This window comes from Diuraphis noxia, unplaced genomic scaffold (assembly GCF_037042655.1).
Source record: "Diuraphis noxia isolate RWA-SAM2 unplaced genomic scaffold, SU_Dnox_SAM2 contig0003, whole genome shotgun sequence".
Classification (NCBI taxonomy): Eukaryota; Metazoa; Arthropoda; class Insecta; order Hemiptera; family Aphididae; genus Diuraphis; species Diuraphis noxia.
In genome coordinates, this window is record NW_028301713.1 from 29,921,554 (window position 1) to 29,946,768 (window position 25,215).

General features: G+C 29.5%; 1 protein-coding gene and 3 non-coding genes across 7 annotated transcripts in view; 1 reads left to right on the plus strand and 3 right to left on the minus strand.

The window, feature by feature from the left end:
- Positions 1-25,215, plus strand: part of LOC107165461 (NAD kinase-like) — a 65,023-nt gene that overhangs the window by 16,031 nt on the left and 23,777 nt on the right. The window contains exon 1 of one of the 4 annotated variants that reach the window (XM_089222601.1): positions 10,506-10,732. The exons of 1 other annotated variant lie outside the window; for it this stretch is intronic. In XM_089222601.1, coding sequence (XP_089078727.1) covers positions 10,614-10,732 — 119 coding nt within the window. In that variant the 5' untranslated portion in view covers positions 10,506-10,613. Of the gene's footprint in view, positions 1-10,505; positions 10,733-13,744; positions 13,925-23,940; positions 24,484-25,215 lie in introns of those variants that run through there. 2 more of the 4 variants (XM_089222602.1, XM_089222600.1) reach the window with 2 other exon arrangements.
- On the minus strand, positions 2,454-2,543 carry TRNAY-GUA (transfer RNA tyrosine (anticodon GUA)). Its single transcript is given in 2 exon segments — positions 2,454-2,489; positions 2,507-2,543. It is a non-coding gene; the product is annotated as a tRNA-Tyr (tRNA).
- Positions 4,445-4,516, minus strand: TRNAD-GUC (transfer RNA aspartic acid (anticodon GUC)). Its single transcript has one exon. It is a non-coding gene; the product is annotated as a tRNA-Asp (tRNA).
- On the minus strand, positions 15,357-15,427 carry TRNAG-CCC (transfer RNA glycine (anticodon CCC)). The gene has a single exon. It is a non-coding gene; the product is annotated as a tRNA-Gly (tRNA).

Genomic DNA, 25,215 nt, shown 5'->3' on the forward strand with positions numbered 1-25,215 from the left:
TCAGCTTTAAAACTGAAAATTCGAATCTCAACTTTCAAGGATTCTAAATATAACTCTAAATAAAGGTGTCTAAAATTAAAACTGTCTAAAAAAGGAATAATTACATTATTGTTATAGCGTTAATATAAAATGACATAATAATCGTAGGTATATATATTCTACAACAGTGATATGCTAAATCTAAAACACTACCACCCATAAGGTATACAAGCTCGCTGTTCACATAAAAAGATCTTTGTCTTTGTTTGTAGGTATTTGTTGAAAAAACTACAAATAGTGTTATTATTTCATTTTTTGTAGTGACCTCTAAATCTCAAAATACGCATATATAATGCACTTGTCACCTCGAAAAATAGATTCAATCGATAGTTTTACACTGATACAGTAGTGTATCCAAAGAAATAAAATAACACACAATAGCCAAAAACCTGAAACCACTGTAGTTCCCAATTATAATATAAAAAAATAAAGTCCAAAAACCGTGGGGTTCTGTCTCGACCTACGCACTAAATAAACATCGCAGTAATAATAATAATAAGTAATAACGAATTCTATGGTCGCTAATCGTAATGCACTTCAGTCTATACTGCGACTCGCAGTATTTCACAGTCAATGATGTTGGCCTCTCGAGTTTTAATTTCAAATACTCGGGGATGGTTATACTACAACCTATACTTAGAATACTGTACGTCATGACAGCCTACGTATTACATATAATGCCAAAACAATTGAACTCGCAAACAAATAAATTACTGAAGATTTATATAAGACAATTTTTTAGCACTGCGAAGTGAGTGGAACTTGTAATGATACAATGAATATTATATTATTGAGCCCGAGTTAAGTTAAATTAAGTTGAATTGTCAAGTTGGAAGTTGATATAGTTATCTAACAATAGTAACAAACAATAATAAAAGTTTAAAATCAGTACGAATAACAAATACAAATATCCTAACTCAGTAGGTACGTACCTATATTATTAGAAGGTGGTTCACGTGAAGACTAATTATGACGATTGTGTACTTCTTAATTTCTTAAATTATAATAGCTGATTGTATTGAACTTTTATCATAAAGTAATAAAGTTTAAACTTTAGCGTATATACCTAAATTTATTTATATGATTATTAAATTATACACTTATCAAATAACTAATAATTTATAAAACATTAATTTATTATTTTTATATAATATAATATTAAAACAACACAATTTGTTATGAGGTAGTATAGTTTAAAAACAAACTTTTTTTAAAACTTTGAATTCAAAACATGTAACCACTTAGTTTGTAAAATAAAACACAATTATAAAATGCAATATAAATTATATTATAGGTATAATTAATTTGATACATTATCGAGGGCTTATTCTTAATAAAAAAAAAAATTAAAAAAAAAAAAAAATAATTTGATACAAAAACGTATAATACAATAATAGCTTAAATCACTAATCAGTATAGAATATATAGATATAATAATGCCTACCTAGCTGTGTATGCCTATTAATGTCTATCTATATAATAATAATATTACAGTCTAGTCACGATAACTCGAAGTTAATGAGGCCATGAGGGATAAAAATTCACTTCAAGATACATATTATTCGAGATGACTAACTCGAATTTATCTAAATTAAGTTCTTGGGGAATAAAAAAAATTCTAACTGTCGTTATCGCGACTCGGCTGTATTTAATCAAGAAACTTTAAAGGCATTTTTATTATTACAAGTATCTTATTGTGTTATTATGTATATATATATAGGTATAATCAAATTTTTTTCAATTTTTATCAATTCATTAATAACAATATTTGTAAGCATAACTTTGTGATTTGTTCAGCTGTTTTCCGTTATCCACAAAAATTTACATCACAGATTATGACCTAGTGGTTTTGACAATTCAAATTTTTCGACAGTGTCAAAATGTTATGAACTTTTTTCTTAAGTATTTATGACCAATAATTCAATAAATATAATTTTAGCGTACGGTCAAATACAAAATTTCTAAAGTGACAAACGAAGTAACGACGGCTTAAGAATTATATAAAATATTAAATTTAAAAATGAACGTTGATATTTGAGAAAAAAAATCATAAAGTCACTAACATGATAAATGGTAATGAATAATGATTTGTAATAACTTCAAAATAATCAAAACAAATATTATATGAAACAATATTTACAACAACGTTAATATTCTTATTTTAGGTATTTGAGATGGTAAATATTTCTCTGGAAAATAATCACACTGTAGTTTGATTAGAAATTATCGATTATTTAAAAACTCGTACGAGTAATAAATTGTATTATATATATATATAATATTGCAATAGCAATTATTAATCTGATTATTACATTTCCGAATAAATGGAATAATGTTGCAAAAAAAAAAAAAATTAACATAGATTGTTATTAATCGCTGGCAGAAAAAAGCATCGCAAAAAGTGCAAAAAAATTTCCTTCGGGCCGGATTTGAACCAGCGACCTATGGATATCTGTTGTTTTGCCAGCTACAGTCCACCGCTCTACCAACTGAGCTACCGAAGGCCATGCGTTAAAGCGCCGAATTCATAACATTTAAACACATTTTGGTCAGAAATAAAATATAAAAAATAGTAAGTTATGCGCTATCTAGCGGCGATAGTCGATGATCCTTAATCAAACGGAGTTCGACAGATGCCGCACGATATACTGATGGCAAATACAACTTCATAATAACATAATATACATAATATTTGTCTATATCTTTGATTTTAATACTGCAATTAATTGTTAAAGTTACATATTATGATTTAGCAGTCCTGTAAAGTATTTGAGTAAAAGTATTCAAATACTTTTTTAAGTATTGAATAACTTTTTAAATACTTTCAGCATAAAGTATTTTGAATGGTATTTTAAATACTTTTTTTTGTATTGAGTACTTATTTGTATTGAATACTTTGGTTTTTTTCCGAACAATTTATTTTTATTCGAAATATTTGGCTGAAAAAATATTATTGCCAACTACAATGAAGATAATACATTTGAGATTGAAACTGTTGAAAAGAATTTAGAAGATCCTTCTTCTACATTTTTTCAGTTTTGGTCTCAAACTTCTGATGACTATGACACTAATTTAAATAAAGAAATAGATCAATATTTGGGAACATCTCCAACTAAAGATATAAACATTTTAAATCTTTTACCGACAATTAAAAAAGTAAGAACTATTTCTGATTTTTTAATGATAGTTTTATTTTTTATATAGGTATTATTTATTGATTTTAGTATTAGTGTTTAATATTAACATTATTTTACATTATTTAAATAGGTTTTCATCAAATTCAATACTCCATTGCCAAGCAGCGCTTCAGTGGAGCGGGTATTTAGTGTGGATGGAGCAACCATGACAAAAAAAAGAAGCAGTATGACGGACCAAAATTTTGAATACATAATGTTTTTAAAATGTAATAAACATTTATTTAATTGATTAATAAAATTAAATTGATTATTAACTTACTTTGTGTTTATATTACGTTAATTAGAAATCTAATTTAAAAACAAAAAGTATTTGAAAAGTATTCCAAATACTTTAAAAAAGTATTTGAGTAGTATTTGAAATACTATACAACTGAATTATTTGAGTAGTATTTTAAATACTAAAAAAAAATGTATTTGAGTATTTACTCAAATACTTTTTAAAAGTATTTTTTACAGGTCTGTGATTTAGATTTATCTTATATACACCAAACAAACAATATCTAGTGTATTGATTACTTTTTTACAGTAGCACTCATTATTTTAAAGAACATATTTAGCTGCATACTGTAACCGACTATATAAGACACAGTTTTATACAATTTCAACTTTTTCTCATGCAGTGTTATTTTCGCTGTTCATTTTGTTGGCACTATAATACAGTTTTCGGTTTCAAAATAAAATTTACATTATTTGTATTTCTGGTCAGGCGGAAAACAAAACACTTTTCCATAAATTCTTGCAAATAGTTGTTTTGATGGTAGTCGTTGGCTTTTGACATTCGGTGTAACGGACCTCGACATATTACATTAGCTACCCGCTTGCTTTGGTTATATCTCATGACTTTAAACTTAAATTCTTTGTTCTTATTTCTAATAATCTTTCTTATGGACCGTATCACAATGATTAAAGATTTTTTAAATGTAATATTAAAGTTTAAAAACCATTTTTTTTTTGTTATTAAAAGTTATCTCTTTAACTATGTTAAGTGTCGACGATAATGTGTGTTAAGAATTATGACACTCGTAATCCGTCGCCACTATCGATTTCACTGTAACTCATAGTTTAAAAACACTATAATAAAAAAAATAATCGTTATATAATGTAACTAAAAACGCACACAAAGGTAAAATCGTAATAAAAGTCAATATAATTTATGATTAAAATTATGATCATTATTTTAAGTGATGGAAAAAACGCAAAAAATTTTCCTCCCCGGCGGGGAATCGAACCCCGGTCTCCCGCGTGACAGGCGGGGATACTTACCACTATACTACCGAGGACTCACACATATCTTCATCATTTTTACGTTATTTTAACTCAGTTTTCTAATGTTTAAAGACATGTTTTATATTGTAACTATTGATATTATTATCTGCTTAACAGGTACTTGAGGTACTTATTTATTAAATAACTAAAATCACTTTGTTCTGTTTTTTCATATTAACTTATACTAAATTAAAGCATTATAACGTATTCCACAGATATTTAAGGAGTAATACTGAACATTTTCAATTACAAACATGTTTATTACATATTTACGATATTTTTTTCAATTTAATAATAATTTGAAATGATAGTTTATATTTATACTTTAAGAAATAAGACGACATTTCACGGAAATGTGTAGACATACAATGTTCAAGAGATATATACACAGCCTCGCGGGTGTCACCGGTTTCCTCCAAAAATTACCTTTCCGTTTTCTGCCAAATTAGGAAAAACGTCATTTCTTTTTCCGCCAATTATAAATTATAGAATTATTAAAGTTTGTTAACCCTTATGTAAGGATTTAATAATTTTATATATTTTTTTAAGTAACTATAGTATATTGTATTTGTATAGGTCAAACTATATGCACACTATAGAGTTAAATCATAAAATGTTTGATATTACTAATATCATTAGATCTAGAAGAGGCAAAGAACGAATCCAATTTAGGAACTTTACGAAGAAGCTCTTTTTCTTTCTGAAATTTCTCTTAATTCTTTTTTCTTTTTTGGAGCCCACTCAATGATGGTTTGTTGGTTAATACCAAAATGTCTAATGACATTCTCACTCTTATTCTCAAAAGGTCTACCTTTAAATTATTCACCAAAAACACATTTAAAATTACTTCATATTTTGTTAATTAGGTACCAATTTATTTACAATTTTAACAAGTTCAAAAAACTATTTTTTAAAGAATTAAATATTGTTAAGATCCGCATATCAACACATATTTTTATAATTTGTCCAGTTTATCTTAGCCTGTGAAAATCTCGAAGGGCCGCTTAAATGTTGTACTGGTATGAGAAATTTGCCGCAATGCCCACGTTACGATTTTAAAGGGGGGTTTACACGGCGACAGTACTGTCGACTATCTAGCCGCGTTAGATAGTGTGGCAGTACTGCCATGACAATTCTTTAACATTGAAACATCAACTGTCACCGTCATCGTGTAAATGCGGCTTAAGGACAGCTATATTATAATAGTATACACTATACAGTCAACAAACAGGATAGATCATTATTCATTACTATTTATTAATACTAAAATTCGTCCAATATGGGCTTCTATAGCAAATTACGGGCCGATAGAAAATATTTCTCGAAGGACTGAGACTATCCAATCCAGCCCTGCATTGAGTGCCTAAGTCACTGTGTAGGTATGACGGATAATAGGTGTAAAAAGAAATTAAACAATATTGGTTAATTTAATATTGTTTGTGTTCTTCAACGAATTCTCTTTAATAATTTTGGCGATGTCCATCCTTCTTGTAGGTACCCCAAGGGAATGGTATAGCTGAAATTAAATAATTTTATATATGTATTGATGAAAAAGATATAAATGTAATAAATATCGTAAATAATCATACCCATAAAAATAATTTAGGGCCATAATGCTGATTTTTACCTTTGCCTCTTTTTTTGTTGGTGTTGTAAAGTATAAATTAATACCAATAATAACTGATTATTTTATTTTTAAATTTATTTCCATTGTTATAAGATAACTCTCTCATTTGAGCTAATAGCTTGTATTTGCAATACATTGAAAGCTAATAGGTATTTCTGAGTAACTTTATAAAAGACATATTAATAAATCATCTTACATTATTATCATTTGTTGGTATGCCGTCGTCTATATTTGCAGGTTGAGTAGCTGAAGTACTCTGTACATTTTCCAGATATTGTTCATACTAAAGATTTAAGTTACAATATTTTATAAAACCTAATTGCGTATATATTTAAAAGACATATTAATTAATTGCCACATATTCTGAACGGAGTGATATGAATGTATTGATTTATGTGTGTTTTTTTTTGTGTGTGTGTCTTCGACCATAAATCGTTTTTCATATGATTGTAATTCAAAAACTAATCACTGTAAATACTTGAAATTTTCAAAAAATGTTTATGTTAATGTTATCTATATACAGATTAATTTGACTTTTTTTGAGTTATTTATAGACAACTGAAATATTCGATTTTTATGATAATTTTTTGTTGAAGTGTCGGTAAAAAAATGTTGGATGACCAAAAAAACTTGAAAATTGAATACAAGGTTCCTTATGAGTTGTTCTTATTGTAGCTAAAAAAACTAAAAATCTTTAGTCACAATTTTTTTTTTTTTATAAGCGTTATAGTTCAAATTTTTACGAAATCTGTCGAAAACGTGAAAATTTGCAAGTAATTTTGAAGTTGAAAAATCATAAAAATTGTTCAGTTTATAACTAAGGATTAAAAATACAACACTAAGTTTTCTATAAGTTTTCCTTCAAGTAGGTATAAAGAAAACTCAAAGAATCATTATAGGAAAAATTTTAAGTGCGTTTGAATTTTAAATTTTTACGAAATAGCGTGACGATAACGATTTATCCTGAAACGATTTTAAATATTTGGTATTATTCAAAAAGTATATAAGTCGTAGATACTTGAAAATTTTACCAGTTATTTAGTGGCATTTTCTTTAAATGATTTAATTTTCAAAATATTTTGACTTTTTTTGAGATATTTATAGACAACTGAAATTTTCAATTTTTCTGAAAATTTTTTTTGATGTGTCGATAAAATTCTTTTGGCCCAATCAATATACTTGAAAATTTTATACAAAGTTCCTCATAAGTTATTCTTATAGTGATTAAAAAAATATAAGAATACATAGGCACAATTTTTTTTTTTTATTAGCATTTGAAGTTCAAATATTGACAAAAATTCGTCAAAACCATGAATATTTGAAAATTATTTTGTAGTTCAAAATTCATAAAATTGTTTGTATTTATATCTAAGGTTAAAAAAGTCAACACTAAGTTTCCCATAAGTTTTGCTTCAAAAAGCTATAGAGAAAATTTGAAGCGTCATTGTAGGAAAAATGTTTTAAACGTTTGAGTTTTAAATTTTGATGAAATCGCGTAACGATAACGATTTATCCTCAAACCAGGTTTATGTATATCTATAATAATATAAGGTATTATGAATTATGATAACTGATAACTACATGCAATGTTTTTGGAAAAATTGATGAACCATGCCTTATGCAAAATACCTACGTCCTAATAGAAAAATAAAACATTTGTTCCAAAATAGAATATAATATGACAATATTTAAATATAATATATCCTATAGACTGACAAATCATCTCCGTTCAGAATCGTTTTTCGTATACAATAATACCTATTATTGCATTCAAATCTAACCTACCCTAGTCAGAGGTCCACCCCACCCCCTAATGTACAGCAAAGCGGTATCCACTTACCCGCTTTTTAATTTTTTTTATTTAGGTGTTAAAATGATAATGATTCGTCTGTTTTATATTATAATAGACAGATAAGTTAATAGTTTTTAATTAAAATATATTTATATAATTCGGTAGCAACTACCTGCTTCAAATCTCACCATTACCGATAAGAGCAGTTAGCATCTAGTATCTTATATATATCTATAGGAAAAGCTAACCAATTCAAAATCCCCATGGATATATACTTGATTATAATTGGCACCCTTAAATATGACATTTTTGTTTTTATTATCATATATATTTGATTGAAAAGGGGTGTAAATGCAATAAGTATTAAGTACTAACCTTGTATTTATCAACCATTCATAAATTATAAAATATCATAAGAAATAGAAGCTGACATCACATCGTCAGAATTTTTTTTCGTAGATACCTTAGATATAGCTCTATACAGGCATATATATAAAAAAGATTTATCATTGCATTCAAATTTAATACATCCATTACAAATTACAATGACTTAACTCAATGACGAGGTAAACACTTGAAACCAATACAGTAAAGCGAATTTCACTTTTTTTAGTATTGAGAATTGTTGATTCACCTTACCACTACCACCAACACCATCACAACCATCCAAAGTATACGATCTACATCCATTTTGCTATTAAAAACCACCCTCAATATTGAAGTATAAAACATTTTTTAAAAAATTATAAAAACACACATCATTATTATAATAATACATAACCATTATAATACATCGCGCTGCTCAGAATTAAAAAAATAAGTACTATAATTGCTACTGCAGACAATAATGTAGGTATTATGATATTTTGATTACATATGATTATTAATGCTTATAATACTTTATGATAATTTCTTATATTTGATCACATTATTGACAAATGTAAAATGAAAATAGTATAGATTTTTATTATTATTTTTATTTTTATTATTATTATCTCTGTCATTGCTATAATATTAGTAATTGTAAATCAGTAATATTTTGTGTTGGTGGCATCACAATATTAAAATGAATTTAGCGTAATATAACAACCATTAATATGAGTCACATGCAGATGCATCTAACTTGTGTCGTCAGAGTTTATAGGTATCTGGCCCATACGTCTTGTCCCATACTCAATAGTGTTGTTTGTATATCTTTTAGTTTTTTTTCTTCTAAGTTTGCACTCCATAATACACTAGGAAGTCAGGAAAACTATTATATTATAATATGATAATAGTAATTTATTTTGATCTACAGTGTGCAATATTGTATACATAATATAGATACATAATATATATGACTGACGAATTTCATATAATAGAATATAATAGTGACTCACATTTCGTCACTATATATAATACTGTATAGGTTTAATAATACGATTTTTTTTTTTTTAATTACCATAATAATAGAATTAGTCTTCCAGTAAAAAACTATAGACTATAGTGGATTTTTTTTCACACGTTTATCCTTGATGATGAGTGTGATGACATATGAAAAACAATCCGAAGGTTGAATTTTTGACTCGCGCGCGCACCTATATATCTGCAGGAGACTTGAACAGAGAAATCTGCAATATTCTAGGTCACCGCGCAGGAATGCAACCATAATATTATAATGTGTTATATATAGTATATAAATATAATAATCCAATAGGAATTTTTAACGTGTTCAAACACACACGCGTGCATATTATTAATATACTGCTGATATAGAATATACCTACCTGATATAGGTACATAACGCGTAAGACCTTTCTCCGTCTGCAGTTTATGTTATAATATCATTATATAAAGCTGTAGCGGCTGTATATAATAATATATTATATTATATTCGTTATAGCCCCGATGGCACACTACTTTCTTTGCGGCGCGAGGATATACAAAACTTCAATATTATACATGTATAGAGACACATACTGTAAAATATAATATAATATATACAGTGCAGCTAAAACGGTCGTGATGGAAGTCGAATTAAATACCGCTTATCATAACATCGTGCCTATTATATATTATTATTAGGCCGGTCTGTCTGTCTGTCGGTGGGTGGGGGGAATACGATTTGGATTAACTGATCACTTGTCCCCCGCAGACCTCGCACGCGCGCTTATATATATATTATACATCATGTGTAAAATTTTTTTTTTAACGTGCAGACATCTCGATCACTGCTACTTTATATATATATATATACATAATATACATAATATTATGTACTCAAGACACTGTCATAATGTTGAATTATACCTACACCGGTGTACACATATTACGCGTATATTATTATATTATACGGGCGAGCTTTCACTCTCCGACGAGCGCCGCCGCCGCCGCCGTTTGTCGCAATTCACGCCGTCGCCAGCCGCCGATTACTGCGCGTCGCGTGGCCCACGTCGTCCGTCGATTTTTCTCTCATAATAATATCATAATGTCGTACCTGTACGTCACAATAATATTATGATTCGTATCTTTGTACACGCGCAAATTTAGCTACCTACACTTTAACCGTGTACATTGTGTGCTCGCGTACATCGTGTAATGGATTATCGATAATTCGTTTTCGTTGTGATATTACTGCACGCGAATTAGACATAATCATATAGCGACATAATAATAATATTGTCGTCATCGTTCGCGCACACGACGTCACGCGATGAGTTCGTCGCTGCAGGAGAGCGAAATCGGACCCGAAGAGCGGGCGACGGACAACGACGATAAACTGTCGCTGGAAAACCTCAACCTGGACGAACTCAAGACGCTGGTCTCGATATGGTAAGACTGCATTCTGACTGTATATAGGTGACTATATGTGTATATATGTATAGAATAAGAGGAGTGCACAGAGTTGCAGTCGTATAATATGCATACCCATATATCACATACTATATTACCTATATGTACCTATAACCATCTATAGGACCAAGGTATTATGTAGTGCAGGTAACCTTTTTGTTTATTTATTTTAAGCATACAATCCGGACTATAGAAGATACACTAATAGTAATAAATATGGGTAAATAACATGTAGGTAATATAATTAAATCAATACAAATACTGTTAATAACCCCTTCACCCTCATCGTATTAGTGCAATGATCCATCCCCAGTGGCCCAGTCTGAAGTCGGGTCTTACAGCTACATTTGTTTTGTTTTATTTTCTAGCTCCCTCTGGAAAGCCCTATAGTCAAAAATTTTAATTTTCCAACAAAAATAATATATAAGTAGTTATCTAACACAATATAATGTGAGGATATATTATTATGTATTTATCTAGTTTGTATTTTTAAATAGGTACGTATTTCTCGCGGAAAAATGTGCAAACTTTATTATGATATTATGTCATCACTTATTTCCTTGCGACAATTTTTTCATCATATCCATTCATTATACTAACTTATCGTATGCGTGACCATTAAAATAAATAATAACGAATAAATATAAAAATAATAACGCATTATGCAAATAATCAGTATATGATACGACGCGTTTACCTTTATCGATGTAAAAACTTTACAATTTTGATTAATATCTATACACGTATATATTATGACATATACATGATAATAAATATCCTCATCGGTATAAAGCGTATTATATTATACAACTTAATGCAACACCATATTATATTATTAATATGCACGTGAATATAGGTATAGGTATAATAAGTAACGACAATCATTTTGTCACCAACCTTCACCCAACTAACGATGAACAATTATGATTCGTATATATATATAGTTTTGTACGTAAATTTAACTACCTATATATATGATATACGCTTCAAAATATAATTTTATGTTATTGTACATTAATTGTCGTTTATATTTATATTATAGAGATAAATGGTACCTATAGCCGCGCTATTTAGTGTTGCGTATTTGCGTTTTATAAATTAAACTTTTTAGCACTGAACAATATTGTGAGTACTTTATTATTGTCTGAATACTATTATGACATTTTTGTCCATGGTGGCATATATAATTTACTACAAATTTTATCTTACAACATAATGTATTGAATTATAACCTCTTGGAGAATAATTTAAAATAAAATTCTCCATACCTATACTTCACAATAATTATTATTATTGTGCTCACAATTATGCATTTTATTCTATGGAGAATAAAAATTGTCTGTCTGTGTCCTACTATCCTAGTATTGTAAAAACCTAACACTATTACGAGTATTATGACATTCAATAATTTCTATACAAATATTATATTGTGCACATTGTAATTAACACTTGGACTTTCCTTAAATGTATGATTCATATATAATATACTCTACTTCAAAAAAATAAATATTATTCTAATAACAAAAATATAAATATAATTAATTGCTTTAACGGATGATGATAACCTTGAACGATATCAAACGAATCATCGCAACGAATATAGCGAATTTTCATTTATTTAGATATAACACCTACCTATGTTTTATAGACGCAATTAAATTATACAAATAAGTATTTAATTAATAATTATATTACCACACAGAACCTACACTTCTAGTTCAACTAAATCTAAGCATACATTAATTTTATGAATGTTCATTAATTTATTGATATATTTTATACAAAAATAATGGCTTGGCAGTTTTCACAAGAGTTTTATGATTATTATTATATACTATATATAATATACTGTGTAGTGACTTATTAAGTGCAAACTTATATGGCATAATATATATCAATAATATTGACGCAATTGGCGAATATATATAGGTTTGAGTCAATCAACTATCTGTCGGTTGTCTGATCAATTTATTTAGACATATTGAGTATTTTTACGCAATATTTTAATATTCAGATAGTAGCTGATATTATATGTATTATGTATAGTTATGATTGTGCAATACATTCGGAATGCACAAGTACCTATATACGATCTATTATTATTATAATAATACGAACGAAGAGATTCAAATTAAAGACACGTGATGCACTTCAGTGGCGAATAAAGTATAAAATATTTTTTATTGATTCGATATGTCCTATGCAGTTGAAGGGTTGGATAGGAAGTATATGCATACCACTCCTCGATCAGCACTACGAATTCGGAAATACTTTATACACAGTTGCGCCGTCTGCGAGGTCCCAGTTTATCACACATCACTTCACCTCTCCACACCCGTGGCCGAACACTGCGGAAAGTGTTGGAGCTTACGATAATATTTATAACTGTCAGAATGCGCACTCATGATGATATGACGTATAATGGATTACGAACACTGTTACATGCAACAGGTGTCGCAAAAAACACTTCTCATCAAACAGTTGTCGGATGAGTGACCATAATCGCTGGACATATACACAATAAATTGTCGAAACGTTTTCACCCGTAATATACATATAGAAAACACTGAAAATATAACGAACAACGGGCACTCTGACGCCCATCATCGCCTCTGCTACAGTGAATCCGTACGCGTGCTGCTTTTTTTATATCGTGGTCAATAACAACGGCTATTAATATTATATTAAATGGTCTTTTGTGTGTTAGTGCGTGTGCGCGCGCTCACTCGAAGTTCGCCTCTTATCTCTATGTTTTGTACTTATAGTCGAAGAAAACAAACAGCATCATTGTCGAAAAAACAAAACACGTAAACCAGCTGTAGTGTACCTATATATATATAATAAAACACTCGTGTTCGTTCGTCTACGTCGCTGCGATAAATTTTTATTAAAAACCTCACACACGCACACACACACACACACGCACGAGCACTTACGCGATGTCTAAACATCGAATACGTCATGTATAGTCTGTTATATTACGCACACACAGCAAGTCTTAACCGCGTCCGCCATCGCGATCGATCATCGGTGCTATATAGCTCACGTAGTTATAATAACACGTGAAATGCGCGCAATAATGAGCATGCAGTGGAACCGAATGACCGGACTGACGAGGCGAAGGAGCAGGGGAATCGTCGAGATAACACCGTCACCGTGGCTTTCGAATAGGTTAGATTTATTTTCATAGGCAATACGTCATACATATATATATATATATATATATATATATATATATATATATATATATATATATATAGTGTAACATATTATTTTCATATTTATATGTTTGCAGGTATAGGTAATGAGTTAGTTTAAAACTATAACATACCTAACCTATAAAGTATAATTCATAGGTTGTACGCATAAGTATTATTATTATACACAGCCATATCCAAACTCTGAAATTTCTAATTACTATAACTGTAGTACTAGTACACTATAATATAACACATTCTGTATAGTAATTAAATAAAATAATTACACAATAATACAGTATTAATGTTAATCTTGAACACATAATATAAACAGATTTATAACAGCATTTTTTGTACATTTTCTGTACATTTTTTGATCGAATTAAATTTTATTCTATAGTTAAATTCCTAATCACAATTCACAAATAATTAAGTGTATTGTGTGTTATGATTATGCTGGAAAATAACCGAACAAAAACGGAAATTAAAAATATATATATATATCTAATAGAATTAAATTAGAAATACAAGAACGCGTTGTAATTATTAAAACTTCCATATATTTCTACAGTACCTACCTATAAAGTTTTTAAAAGATATTAAAATTCAGATTTTGGGAATCATGTATTGTATAATGATGATATCCAGAATTGATTTATGACGGAAATCAACGTTTAGGTACCTACTTTTTATACATCTACAAGAGATATTTCTCCTGAAATAGCGTATTTATTTTTATTTTTATTATTAGCTATTAGCTACCTATTGCAATCACTTAAAATCAGGGGCGAACTGGCCAGGGGGGCTAGGGGGAAATATCCCCCTGGGCCGGTCTAAATTATGAAATTTGGGCCGGTCGTCGAACAATAAACTTGTAAATTGTAATATATTTAGTCAATAAAACATTCATATTGTTTACAAAATCACAACTGATATAGTATTATAGTAATAATATAGTAAAATATTTAGGGGCGCTAAGTTGTATTTCCCCCTGGGCCGACAACCTCCCAGTCCACCCCTGCTTAAAATGATTACAAACTGTTGACTGATAACATTTTCAACCAGTATACCAGATAACTATAATACAATGAATTGTAAGTTTTGAGTGTTCAATGGTGTAACTAGTACCAATCATATAATATAATATACCGGTATATTAATAATTATAAATTTATAACTACGATCTTGATTTTTATAAATGGCACTTGAAATATTTTCAATTACTACAACATAATACCATCATAACGAAACTCATTTAATCGCCATCAATTTTTTTATTTTGTCCTCGTTATTGGTATTAGTCACACAGTACACGGATTGATATATTATATGGATAAATAAATAAATAAACTATACACCTCGTGTAAAAAAAATTTAGTCGGTGAAAAAATTTAAAAAATAAGATGTGCACCGCCCGGGAATCGAACCCGGATCGCAAGAATGGGAATCTTGCATGATACCATTACACCAGCGGTGCTCTCGCCACGTCGTTTGTATACTGTATTATTTAATATACCTTTTATTGATATTTATAAGCTATAAGTAAGGAAATAGATATTAAAAAAACTGTTGAACAATATTAATATTATTACATAATATATTGTTTTTAACTTGCTATTTTCTTTAATAGTATTACCCTCGTAGACACGTGTCATGGTATAGTACAATGTTGTACAATGGATTTTTAAATCACCTACCTATACTGGCCATACTTACAAGTTTAGAAATTACATCTACTATTTTTTATTTATTGTATTATATAATAATATACTTAACTAACTTTTAATGCTAATATTTAAGTATAATAATGAGCAGCTCTTTTTTAGTTAGTACTAATAAAAGTTGTTTTTCTCTATACAAATACAATCTAAAAATAATATATCTACTTGAATAATAATAATAATAATAATAATAATATTATTTTCTAAATATATATTTTTTGTACAAATAAATTTTACAATGTTATAGGAAGTAGATACTTACCTACTTACCTTAATACCTTGATAGATAATATACAGTAATTTTATTTTATTTTACATACCTTTTAAAGGCATACGTTTTATGTTGATGGTTTGCTATAGGCAGAATGGACATATTTCTTAAAATGGTTTTAAATCTATTTAAACAATAAAAATGATTAAAAACATACATAACATATTTTATTTAACTACATTTTAATATTAATCTAAAATTTATTTTTATTAGCGTTTCGAGTAATTTAGTAAAAAATATTCTAAAGCGGTCACTATTATAAACAAAATAAAAGTTATTTTCCTCGCAACACACAAGACACAACGCAAACGTCAGACTTTGTTTTTACAGAGGTATATTTCATGTTTTTCAATTTCAACCTGTTGAATGCGACGAAAAATCTTAGTTCATATTTTTTTATAAAAAAATTATTTAATGGGCTTCCTGAATAAATTATTTATTACATAAGAAATCTTTATAGATGTATACCGTATACGATTTAATTGACTATAAGTTATTATTACCATTTCAGTTAGTTTCCTTATTCCTTATATTATAGTCATGTAGTAGGTATTGTAGAATAAATAATAATGCATAATATAGATTGATCGTACCTACTGTCTTGTTTATATACGGTTTTCATAATACGTATTAGGTAAATATAATTTAAATACTACCTATAGTATGTTTATGCTGAGTGTTATAATATGTACCTATATAATATATTAAGATTGCTTGAAACTTAAATATTTATTGAAAATTTCAAGATAATTTTATTTGATATTATTATATTCATATAATATCAAATTCATTATATCTATGACGTATGTATAGCTTTGTTTTTAAATTAATTAAGTACAATAATATTTGTATATTTATCAGACGAATAAAAATCACATTCACGCATACTTGAGAATTTGAGATAATATGATTTAATAGCTCATAAAAGTAATGACATGTATCCAAATATTAGTAGGTTTTGGTGTACTGCAGACTGCAGTGCAATTATTATGTATGCACACAAATAACCCAATAGGAACATCTCAATATTGTAAAAAATAAAAACAGCTTTACCATTTTCTCAAATATTTAAAAAATTTATTCAAGCTCATAATCCGATTCTACGGTGGAGTCCTCGTTATTTGTGTGTATACATATATCATATCATGTTCATTGTTTATTAACAGTTGCGATTTGCGAAGTGGCTATCGCGTTATGCAAGATGGTATTTCGTAGCTCGTAGGTATTTGTATTTTCATGTATATACCGTAGGGAATCGATGATTATCGAATCCCATCAGTATATAATTTGTTTACAAATTATTTAAATATTTAACACAATGAAACTTAGTTATTTAGGTATGAAAATATCTTTTAAGGTCACACATTATGTACACGTTATGTACTTATGTATGTAATTTTCTTATCAGATTGTTAAATCAATGTAATCATATGTACCTAAGTATATAATATACAATACTATACATATATGTACCTTATATAATTATAAAGATGCTGTGATTGTTATTGTTTGTACTATTAGTGGCACGGTCCGCAGTCATTTCTATTGTATAGTTTAAAAAAAAAAATAAAGAGAACCTATTATACTGAACATCGAATTTTTACTACTCCTGTACATAATTCACAATAAGACTATTGAAAAGTGTTTTTTTTGAAAATGGTAATTATAATACATTTTGTAATTTATGTAGGTATTGCAATTAGCCCAGGACCAAGTATCTCAGTCATACATCATAACTTTTATGACCATGCTTACATTTTATCCTTGAATGTGCTTATTAAAACTTTAATTCTTGAACATATGCTAGATAGCCATTTTTATTTTATGGTTGATGAATATGTACAATACATAATGTATTATCTTCATAAAACAAATAATAAAAAGAGGTAATATATGAGATATGACCGTGATATACCTACCGACGATTTACATTTAGTTCATTATTTTTGTAATTTTTATAATTTTTGAAAGAAAGCTTTATATAAAATATTATTGTAAACGGTTTATGATTGTATTTTATTAATTATCACGTGATTAATCAGAACATTTACCGATTCAAAACATTTCATTTAATAGGTAACATATTTAAAAGTATGAATAGTTGATTGGAAAATGTTTAATAATTTATTGTTACAAACGTTATTGTATACACTATGCAGCTAGTCAATAGTGAAATTACGTCTTATCTATAGAGCTGATATAAATTTAAACTCGTAATTAAATAATTATAGAATATATAAGTAGAATATGTATTCATACAAAATAGTATTAATCATCAATAATATATAATAAATAATATACATTAAACTTATTTTATTGTAATAAAAAAACCAACCAGTATGTATATTGGTACAAATGTACAATTTTAAATTATTATAATTATTAAGATATGTTTGTACTCTGTATACTTGTTGATACGTATTATAATAGTATAGCAGTTCTTGCTTATACACTGCAGCTACAATATTAAATATACGTTTCAAACATCAATTTTGCATTGTTCAAGTGTATATTTGAAGAAATTATAATTTATAATTATTAATAATTAAGTCTTTAAAAATGTACTTATGGCCTATTCAAAAATATAGTTGGTAGTAACTTTTTTTATGACGCTTGAATAATTAGAACTGATCAAATATAAAATAAATGATAAGTATAACACGACCATCAACCATACATCACATTAAAATATTTTAAAAAATGTAAGTGTAATTTAATTTGAAAATGTAACGGTCTCGTACGAAGGATTGTAAATTTAAATTTAATTGAATATTATTTTAATAATACAGCTACCACTCAACATTTTGGATGGTTATTAATATTATTGTAAACATTCATATGGAATAAATTATGAAACATATAAGACATATAAAACATATTGTGGGAAATAGTTTGGGAAACTCTGGACGTTCCTGTCATATGTCAGGAGAAAAGTCACAATAGTCACAGGTACAAAGTTTAATTATTATTGAATTAATTCAAATAAGTTTAAATACTAATTAATATATTATTATTGAATTAATACAAATAAGTTTAAATTCTAATCAATATTATGGTATATTATAATCTGGCATCAGTAGTTAGGAGGGGCATCAGAATTCCAATGGGATCCTCTGGAGAAGTTCCCATTGGCGCAACACATTTAATCAGTATAGATCATTTAGTTGCTTCATCATATGATTAGTAAATGGTTAAGTTGTAACCACTACTGATGCAATTGTGAAACACGTCGTCAGGGTATATATGTATCATTGTATCTGAAGTCATCATCAGTTTTACGTTTTGCTCATCGTCACTTAGATGGCCTTCGTCGATCATAAGATGATCGCCGGTGACCTGGGTGAGTCCGTCAGACGACCAAAACCTAAACAGTGGCCGGTGTAAGTGGTGACGGCAACAAAAGTTTTCGAAACAGACGATGACGCTTCGCGTTAGATGGCCGTTGAAAAGCCATCGTCAGGTCAGCGCTATCTATCGGCAGTGATGACAGCCCGTGCGAGCTACGACGCGACGACGATGCGACTGTCGCGCATTCGTTATTATTATTTATTTATTCGATGTAGTGCGCGCATAGTCCACTAGTGCCAGTGCGCACGACACTCGTTTCCAAACGAACTACGAATTATACGAATCGAATCAGAATGATATCTATAAAACTTGAATTCGTAATGAATTTTTTTTTTTCAATTTAAAAAATTAAACGTGCAATCGCTCTGCAGCCTATGATTTTATTTTATACTCTCATTTCATATTAATTTATGGGTATTGAATATTATTATTTCGCTAATCGTGAAATACTGAAATTCTTGTTCGTTAATAACTTTAATCATTATATTATATTCAATTTGATTTGTTAATTTATTTCAAAACATTGCTGGTTTAGAACATCTGGTCGTTGAAATTTATTTTTTTTGAAAATCAAGCCGTATTATAGTGACCGTATATCGACGATTATTGACGCGTCGCGTATAGTTACTCCCAGGTGGCAGGTATAGGTCACGATACTCATGAAGTCATGACCTATAGTCTGACGCACTACTTTTTTTTCATTATCATCATTTCATCAACTTGCCCACTCAAGTACTCAACTGATATTTATTTTAAGGAAAATGTCTCAGAAATATGTTTTTATTAAGATGTATTATATTTTGAACTTCAGTCTTTGTGGTAATCATGTGTTATTATCATACATGTGTATGATAAAATATTATGATTAAAATTTAAAATTTCTGACGAATTACCGCAGTACCGTAAAACACGCATCCCTAAATAGTTGTCTAATGTATATTACTATGCATATTATAATACAAAATTATTTTCGCGTATACACTTGGAAATTTAACGGCCGAGGTCGTGCAACATTCCACAGCACATTCCGAAACCACTTAATCATATAAATACACATGGACCATGTGACATGGTATATTATTTTATTATTATATCAGTCCATCCAGTGTCCAAATACCGAAATATTATGATGTACTTAAACATTATACTTTATAGCAGTATTACGCACTGTGATTTGTGACGTGCATATTATTTTTATGAAACGCTTCAAGGAGTAAGCACGAAATTATTTTTGACAGACTAGTTAAATGTAAAAAAATACAAATTTCATAACCAGTCGTTTGCGTACAATAATATCATCGAATACAAGTGCGTCATCATTTACTTTTAAAAATTTGAATTATAATAACCATAATATTATACCCGTGTGGCCGTGTCGCAGTATAATAACCAGTCTCGTCCGATTTCCCGGGGGAAACATCCGACTTTTCCGGTTGGCGGTCGTGTGTTTATGGTAGCAGATCCTTATATCGATATTACAAAATGATTTTAATAATTTTGTATACGCTCCGGCGGTGGACGGTGGTAGATTTCTGTGCAGAAAAGACAATAATAATGTCATAATATTAGGGTACAACATATATTATGAAAAAACTATTGTGTTATAAATTATAATATTATCGTATTATCCGACGGTGAAGTACACTTGAAATAGCATTACATAATTTAATACTCATGATGATAACACTGTGCCTATAATGTTGTGCGTTAATAATTGAAATAAACAACTACCTAACTCTCCCGCTGTGACACGAAAATGTCTTCAACTCAAAAACCGAATTTTAGTGGCTTTAACTCAGAGTTAAAAATAACATTTTACAACTCGAATAGTATTATATTAAATATCGAATTCTGCATTATCTCCATTATTTTTCACTTAATCGCTGCAGATTAAAAAATGTGTATTCAATTTGAGTCAATGCAACGCAAGATCGTTACTTAGCTATTTATTTTTTTTAAAGCGTTACATTTTTAATATAACATTTGAACTGTAACGTATAATGCATAATGCAATTAAAAAATAGTTGATACATCGTCCAGTTAATTTTTTTTAACAATATAAGCTTATATCTAAAGTCTATAATAGTAATATTTTAAAAGTGTTGGATTTCAAAATGCAACAAATATACAGTCAATATACCGTCTTGAGGTTTATACAGCATGGAAACTTCTCTAGATATAATACTAAAATATTAATAAAATACAATAAATTATAAACTATTTCCATCAATAGGTTCAGGTAGATATGTGTATGTATAGGTAGGTACATTATATACAAATAATATATTTTATGCTTAACATTTTAAATTATGAATTTTACTTAATTTTAAATATACCTATAATGCATATTGTATATAATACTATACATAGCATATTACTATATTAGCATGTGTTATAGTAATATATTAATAATATGTACATGTGAGTATATTGTACGTTACCTACAATAATATTTTTAGGATAATATTATATTGCATTTTTTTGAAATTTAAATCAATGTAAATTTACGTAACCAAACATTTTTAATTATTTTTTAAGTTTTCTTCACATTCGAGTTGTTTAAATTAAAGAATTACTATGTATATTTATTAAATTCTGCAGAATACGGAAAACAAGTAAAATAAATAATTACAAAACCATCACGTAGGTGAATTGCCTTACCATAAATTAAACTGTAATCATCACATAGTTTATTTTTATTTTTATTATACACTTTAAACGAACATAGTTTTGCTTATTATTTTTATTAGTAAACGGAAAAAACTTAGTATTATTAGGCCCTTGAATAATTTGTATGGTATAACGTTATATACGTACATTTTACATTTATACCATCATCGAGATCGACATAATTATTGTTCCGGAATTGTTCAAGGCGATTTAACGTGCATATTATATTATTTATATTTTTATATATTCTGGTTAAAAATCGCCAGACTTTACAAATAATAAATAACATATAGGTACTTTGCATACTTTTAAAAATGATTGTTTTTTTATCTATGTATTTCTGGCATTATAGTAGCACAGATTATATAAAATTAAAACAGATTTTATATAATCTGTGATAGTATGATGTGATGTATAGTAGACAATAGTATTGTTATTATGCATTTTTTAAAACACTCTAAACTGTATAATCATATTATATAAAAAAAAATTGTACATCACATTTTATTTATAACCCATCTTTGTAAACATCATTGTTGACACTTATTCATTAATATTTTTTAACTTTCAGTAACTGTTGGCCTTTGCTGTCGATGTTTTTTTTGTGATCAATAAAAAAAAAGTATTGTTATTATTGCTTGTTATTATTATGAAAAATACCTATGGGATAAAACAATCTTTTACAGCTGCATTTTTATAATATTATGTATTTTATATTTTACTTGCGTGGAAACTTTTCAAATACATTTGTGATTATTATTCAACGGAAGGGTTTAAAAAACTAATACCTTTTATTGTGCCAATTATACTTGGCAAATTATGAATTCCCATGAAATAATTTCAGAATACTACAATAATTACTACGTTAATAATACATTTTTATACGCGTGGATCACTAAAGTGGACGTTAAAGTTCCGTATTTGAATTCCAGTTAGCCGGCTATAATTTATTAATTTAAGTTAACATGAACATTAATTTCATGAACTATAGACGTCATCGTCTACATAAATGCCAAAATATATCGCTGCCACCGTTTTGAATGAATCAATTTACTCGACGTGATTACTTTAAGACTATAACACTTTCGACAGTCATCGGTCATTAAGTCTATTATACAACTCTATAGGTTGGTTCTATGATATAATGACGTACTTGTAACATATTTTATTAAAGTGACACGGGTCGTATATACTATATTGTAGATAGGTACCTACTATTTTTATCGATGAATAATAATATGAACTCAGAATGTGCAGCTAAATAGGTATCTCTATATTATATTGTATTGACAAGAGTCATCGAGAGTAATGAAATACCATAGGTATACTCCAAAACAGTCATCGGAAAACCGTAATGTGGATTCCGATCGGAAGTCGAACTATATCGAAACCCGTCTGCGGACCTTCGCGATGTAAAAAACAAAGGCCACGACTTACGGATCAGAGTGGGAGACTTGTGAAACGGTCGCGGTCCACTATTAGTGTTCCTGGAGCACACGATATTGTTTCGGCGAATTTATTTATTTTACTTTTCATCGCCACCGCCGGTCGTCCCATATACACGCACTACCCGTTCTCCACGACAAATTATGACGAAGTTCTGGTGCATTTCGACGAACCGCTCGAACCGTTTAGAATTCCGGAGCCGCACACGGTCACCCGCGCGCGGTGCATTTTCTACGAAAATAGCCGTCTGCTGCAACGGTCGGGGCGGGGGAAAAAAATCGAATGCTTTGCGGTGCTGCTGCAGGACCCGCGATGGCGTGAAAGGTTCTCTGCTTCGGTATTTGAATTTTTCTGGCAAGGACACCCAGGTTCGGGCGGCGGCGATGACGATGCGTGATCGGCCGCGGGCAAGGTGGAAATCGCATCGCTCCGGAGGGGCGCGCGCGCACTTAATATGTTCGAACGCGTACCTGCACGTCGTCGTCGTCGTCATCGTCTTGTATACATAATAACATTGTGTGCCGGACGCACCGTGACTGACACGCGGCGCGACAATAACAATAATATTAACTATCCATATTGTATGGAAAACGCGTTTGCCGTCCGTTTCTTGATAAATTTGAATATAATCGTTGATATCAATTACACCGCGTCTATTATACCTTGTACGACTTGCCGCCGCAGGTGAACAGTGCGTAGGGCAAGACTGCGCGGATCGGATGTGTCGTCCTCACATCGTGTGTTATTTATATTTTTCAAATCTCGTGACGGATAAAGCGAGTAAAATAATCAAAAAACGCGAAAAACGTCCGTTTAGCGTAAATTACAATACGATAAAGATAACAGCATCGAAGAGATACTGCAGGTATATATAGTTTTTGTGGTGGACAGTCAGTGCTGCAAGTGTGGCTGCTTATCGTCAAATAAATCGCGAAAACATCGGCCGCAGTTCGCGATGAGGAGTAACAATAACTGTTACGACGAACTACGTCAAAGGCCACAGGTGTCGTGGACTTGCACCACCGCTGCGACATTGGATTCGGACGGCGCCGGCGGATCGAGCCCGCTGAAAAGAAGGTCAGTCGCCGTGCATAACAATAATATAACATAATAATATTATTTTAAACATATTCGATACAATAATAATAATAATAATAATATCGTATAGTTTGGCCCGTCTGGCGACTTCCTCGGGCGCCGTTGCGCAAATTTTGACGCCACCGAAGGTCTTCGCAGCTTACGCAACGGCGCGAACGAAAAATCCGCGAGCCCGCGGTGAATCGCGTGCACATTATAGTGTACTCGATAACTCGGATCTCAAGGGGAATAAAAATAAATTCGATTTGTGTATTTTTCGACAAACTTAAAAAACATTTCAAGGAGCAAGAAAAAAATTCGAGGTTTCGAGGTTTTCGAGACTCGACTGTATGTGTTATTATGAAATTATTATCGTATTCCTGGTAGGTTATAGGTACTGCAGACATGTAAAATATTACATCGTATATAGTCGGGGTGTTTATTTTTTCCGCGATACCATTGTCGGTATAAGGGTCGAACTGGTACGATAACACTATATTTTTCTTATATTTTAATGTAATATAATAATATAATCTGCAGCGGTTCTCAAACCTTGGTACGCTAAAGGTTACGCGGTGGTACGCGGAAGGCCGACGTGTGGCGGTAGTATTATTATAATATGGACGATAATGATAAATTAATAAGTTAATATTTTTACTAATTCTATAGTAACGGATCAAACATTATACTTTACCGTTTCTCGTGTACCTAATATAAAATATGGTTACTTAC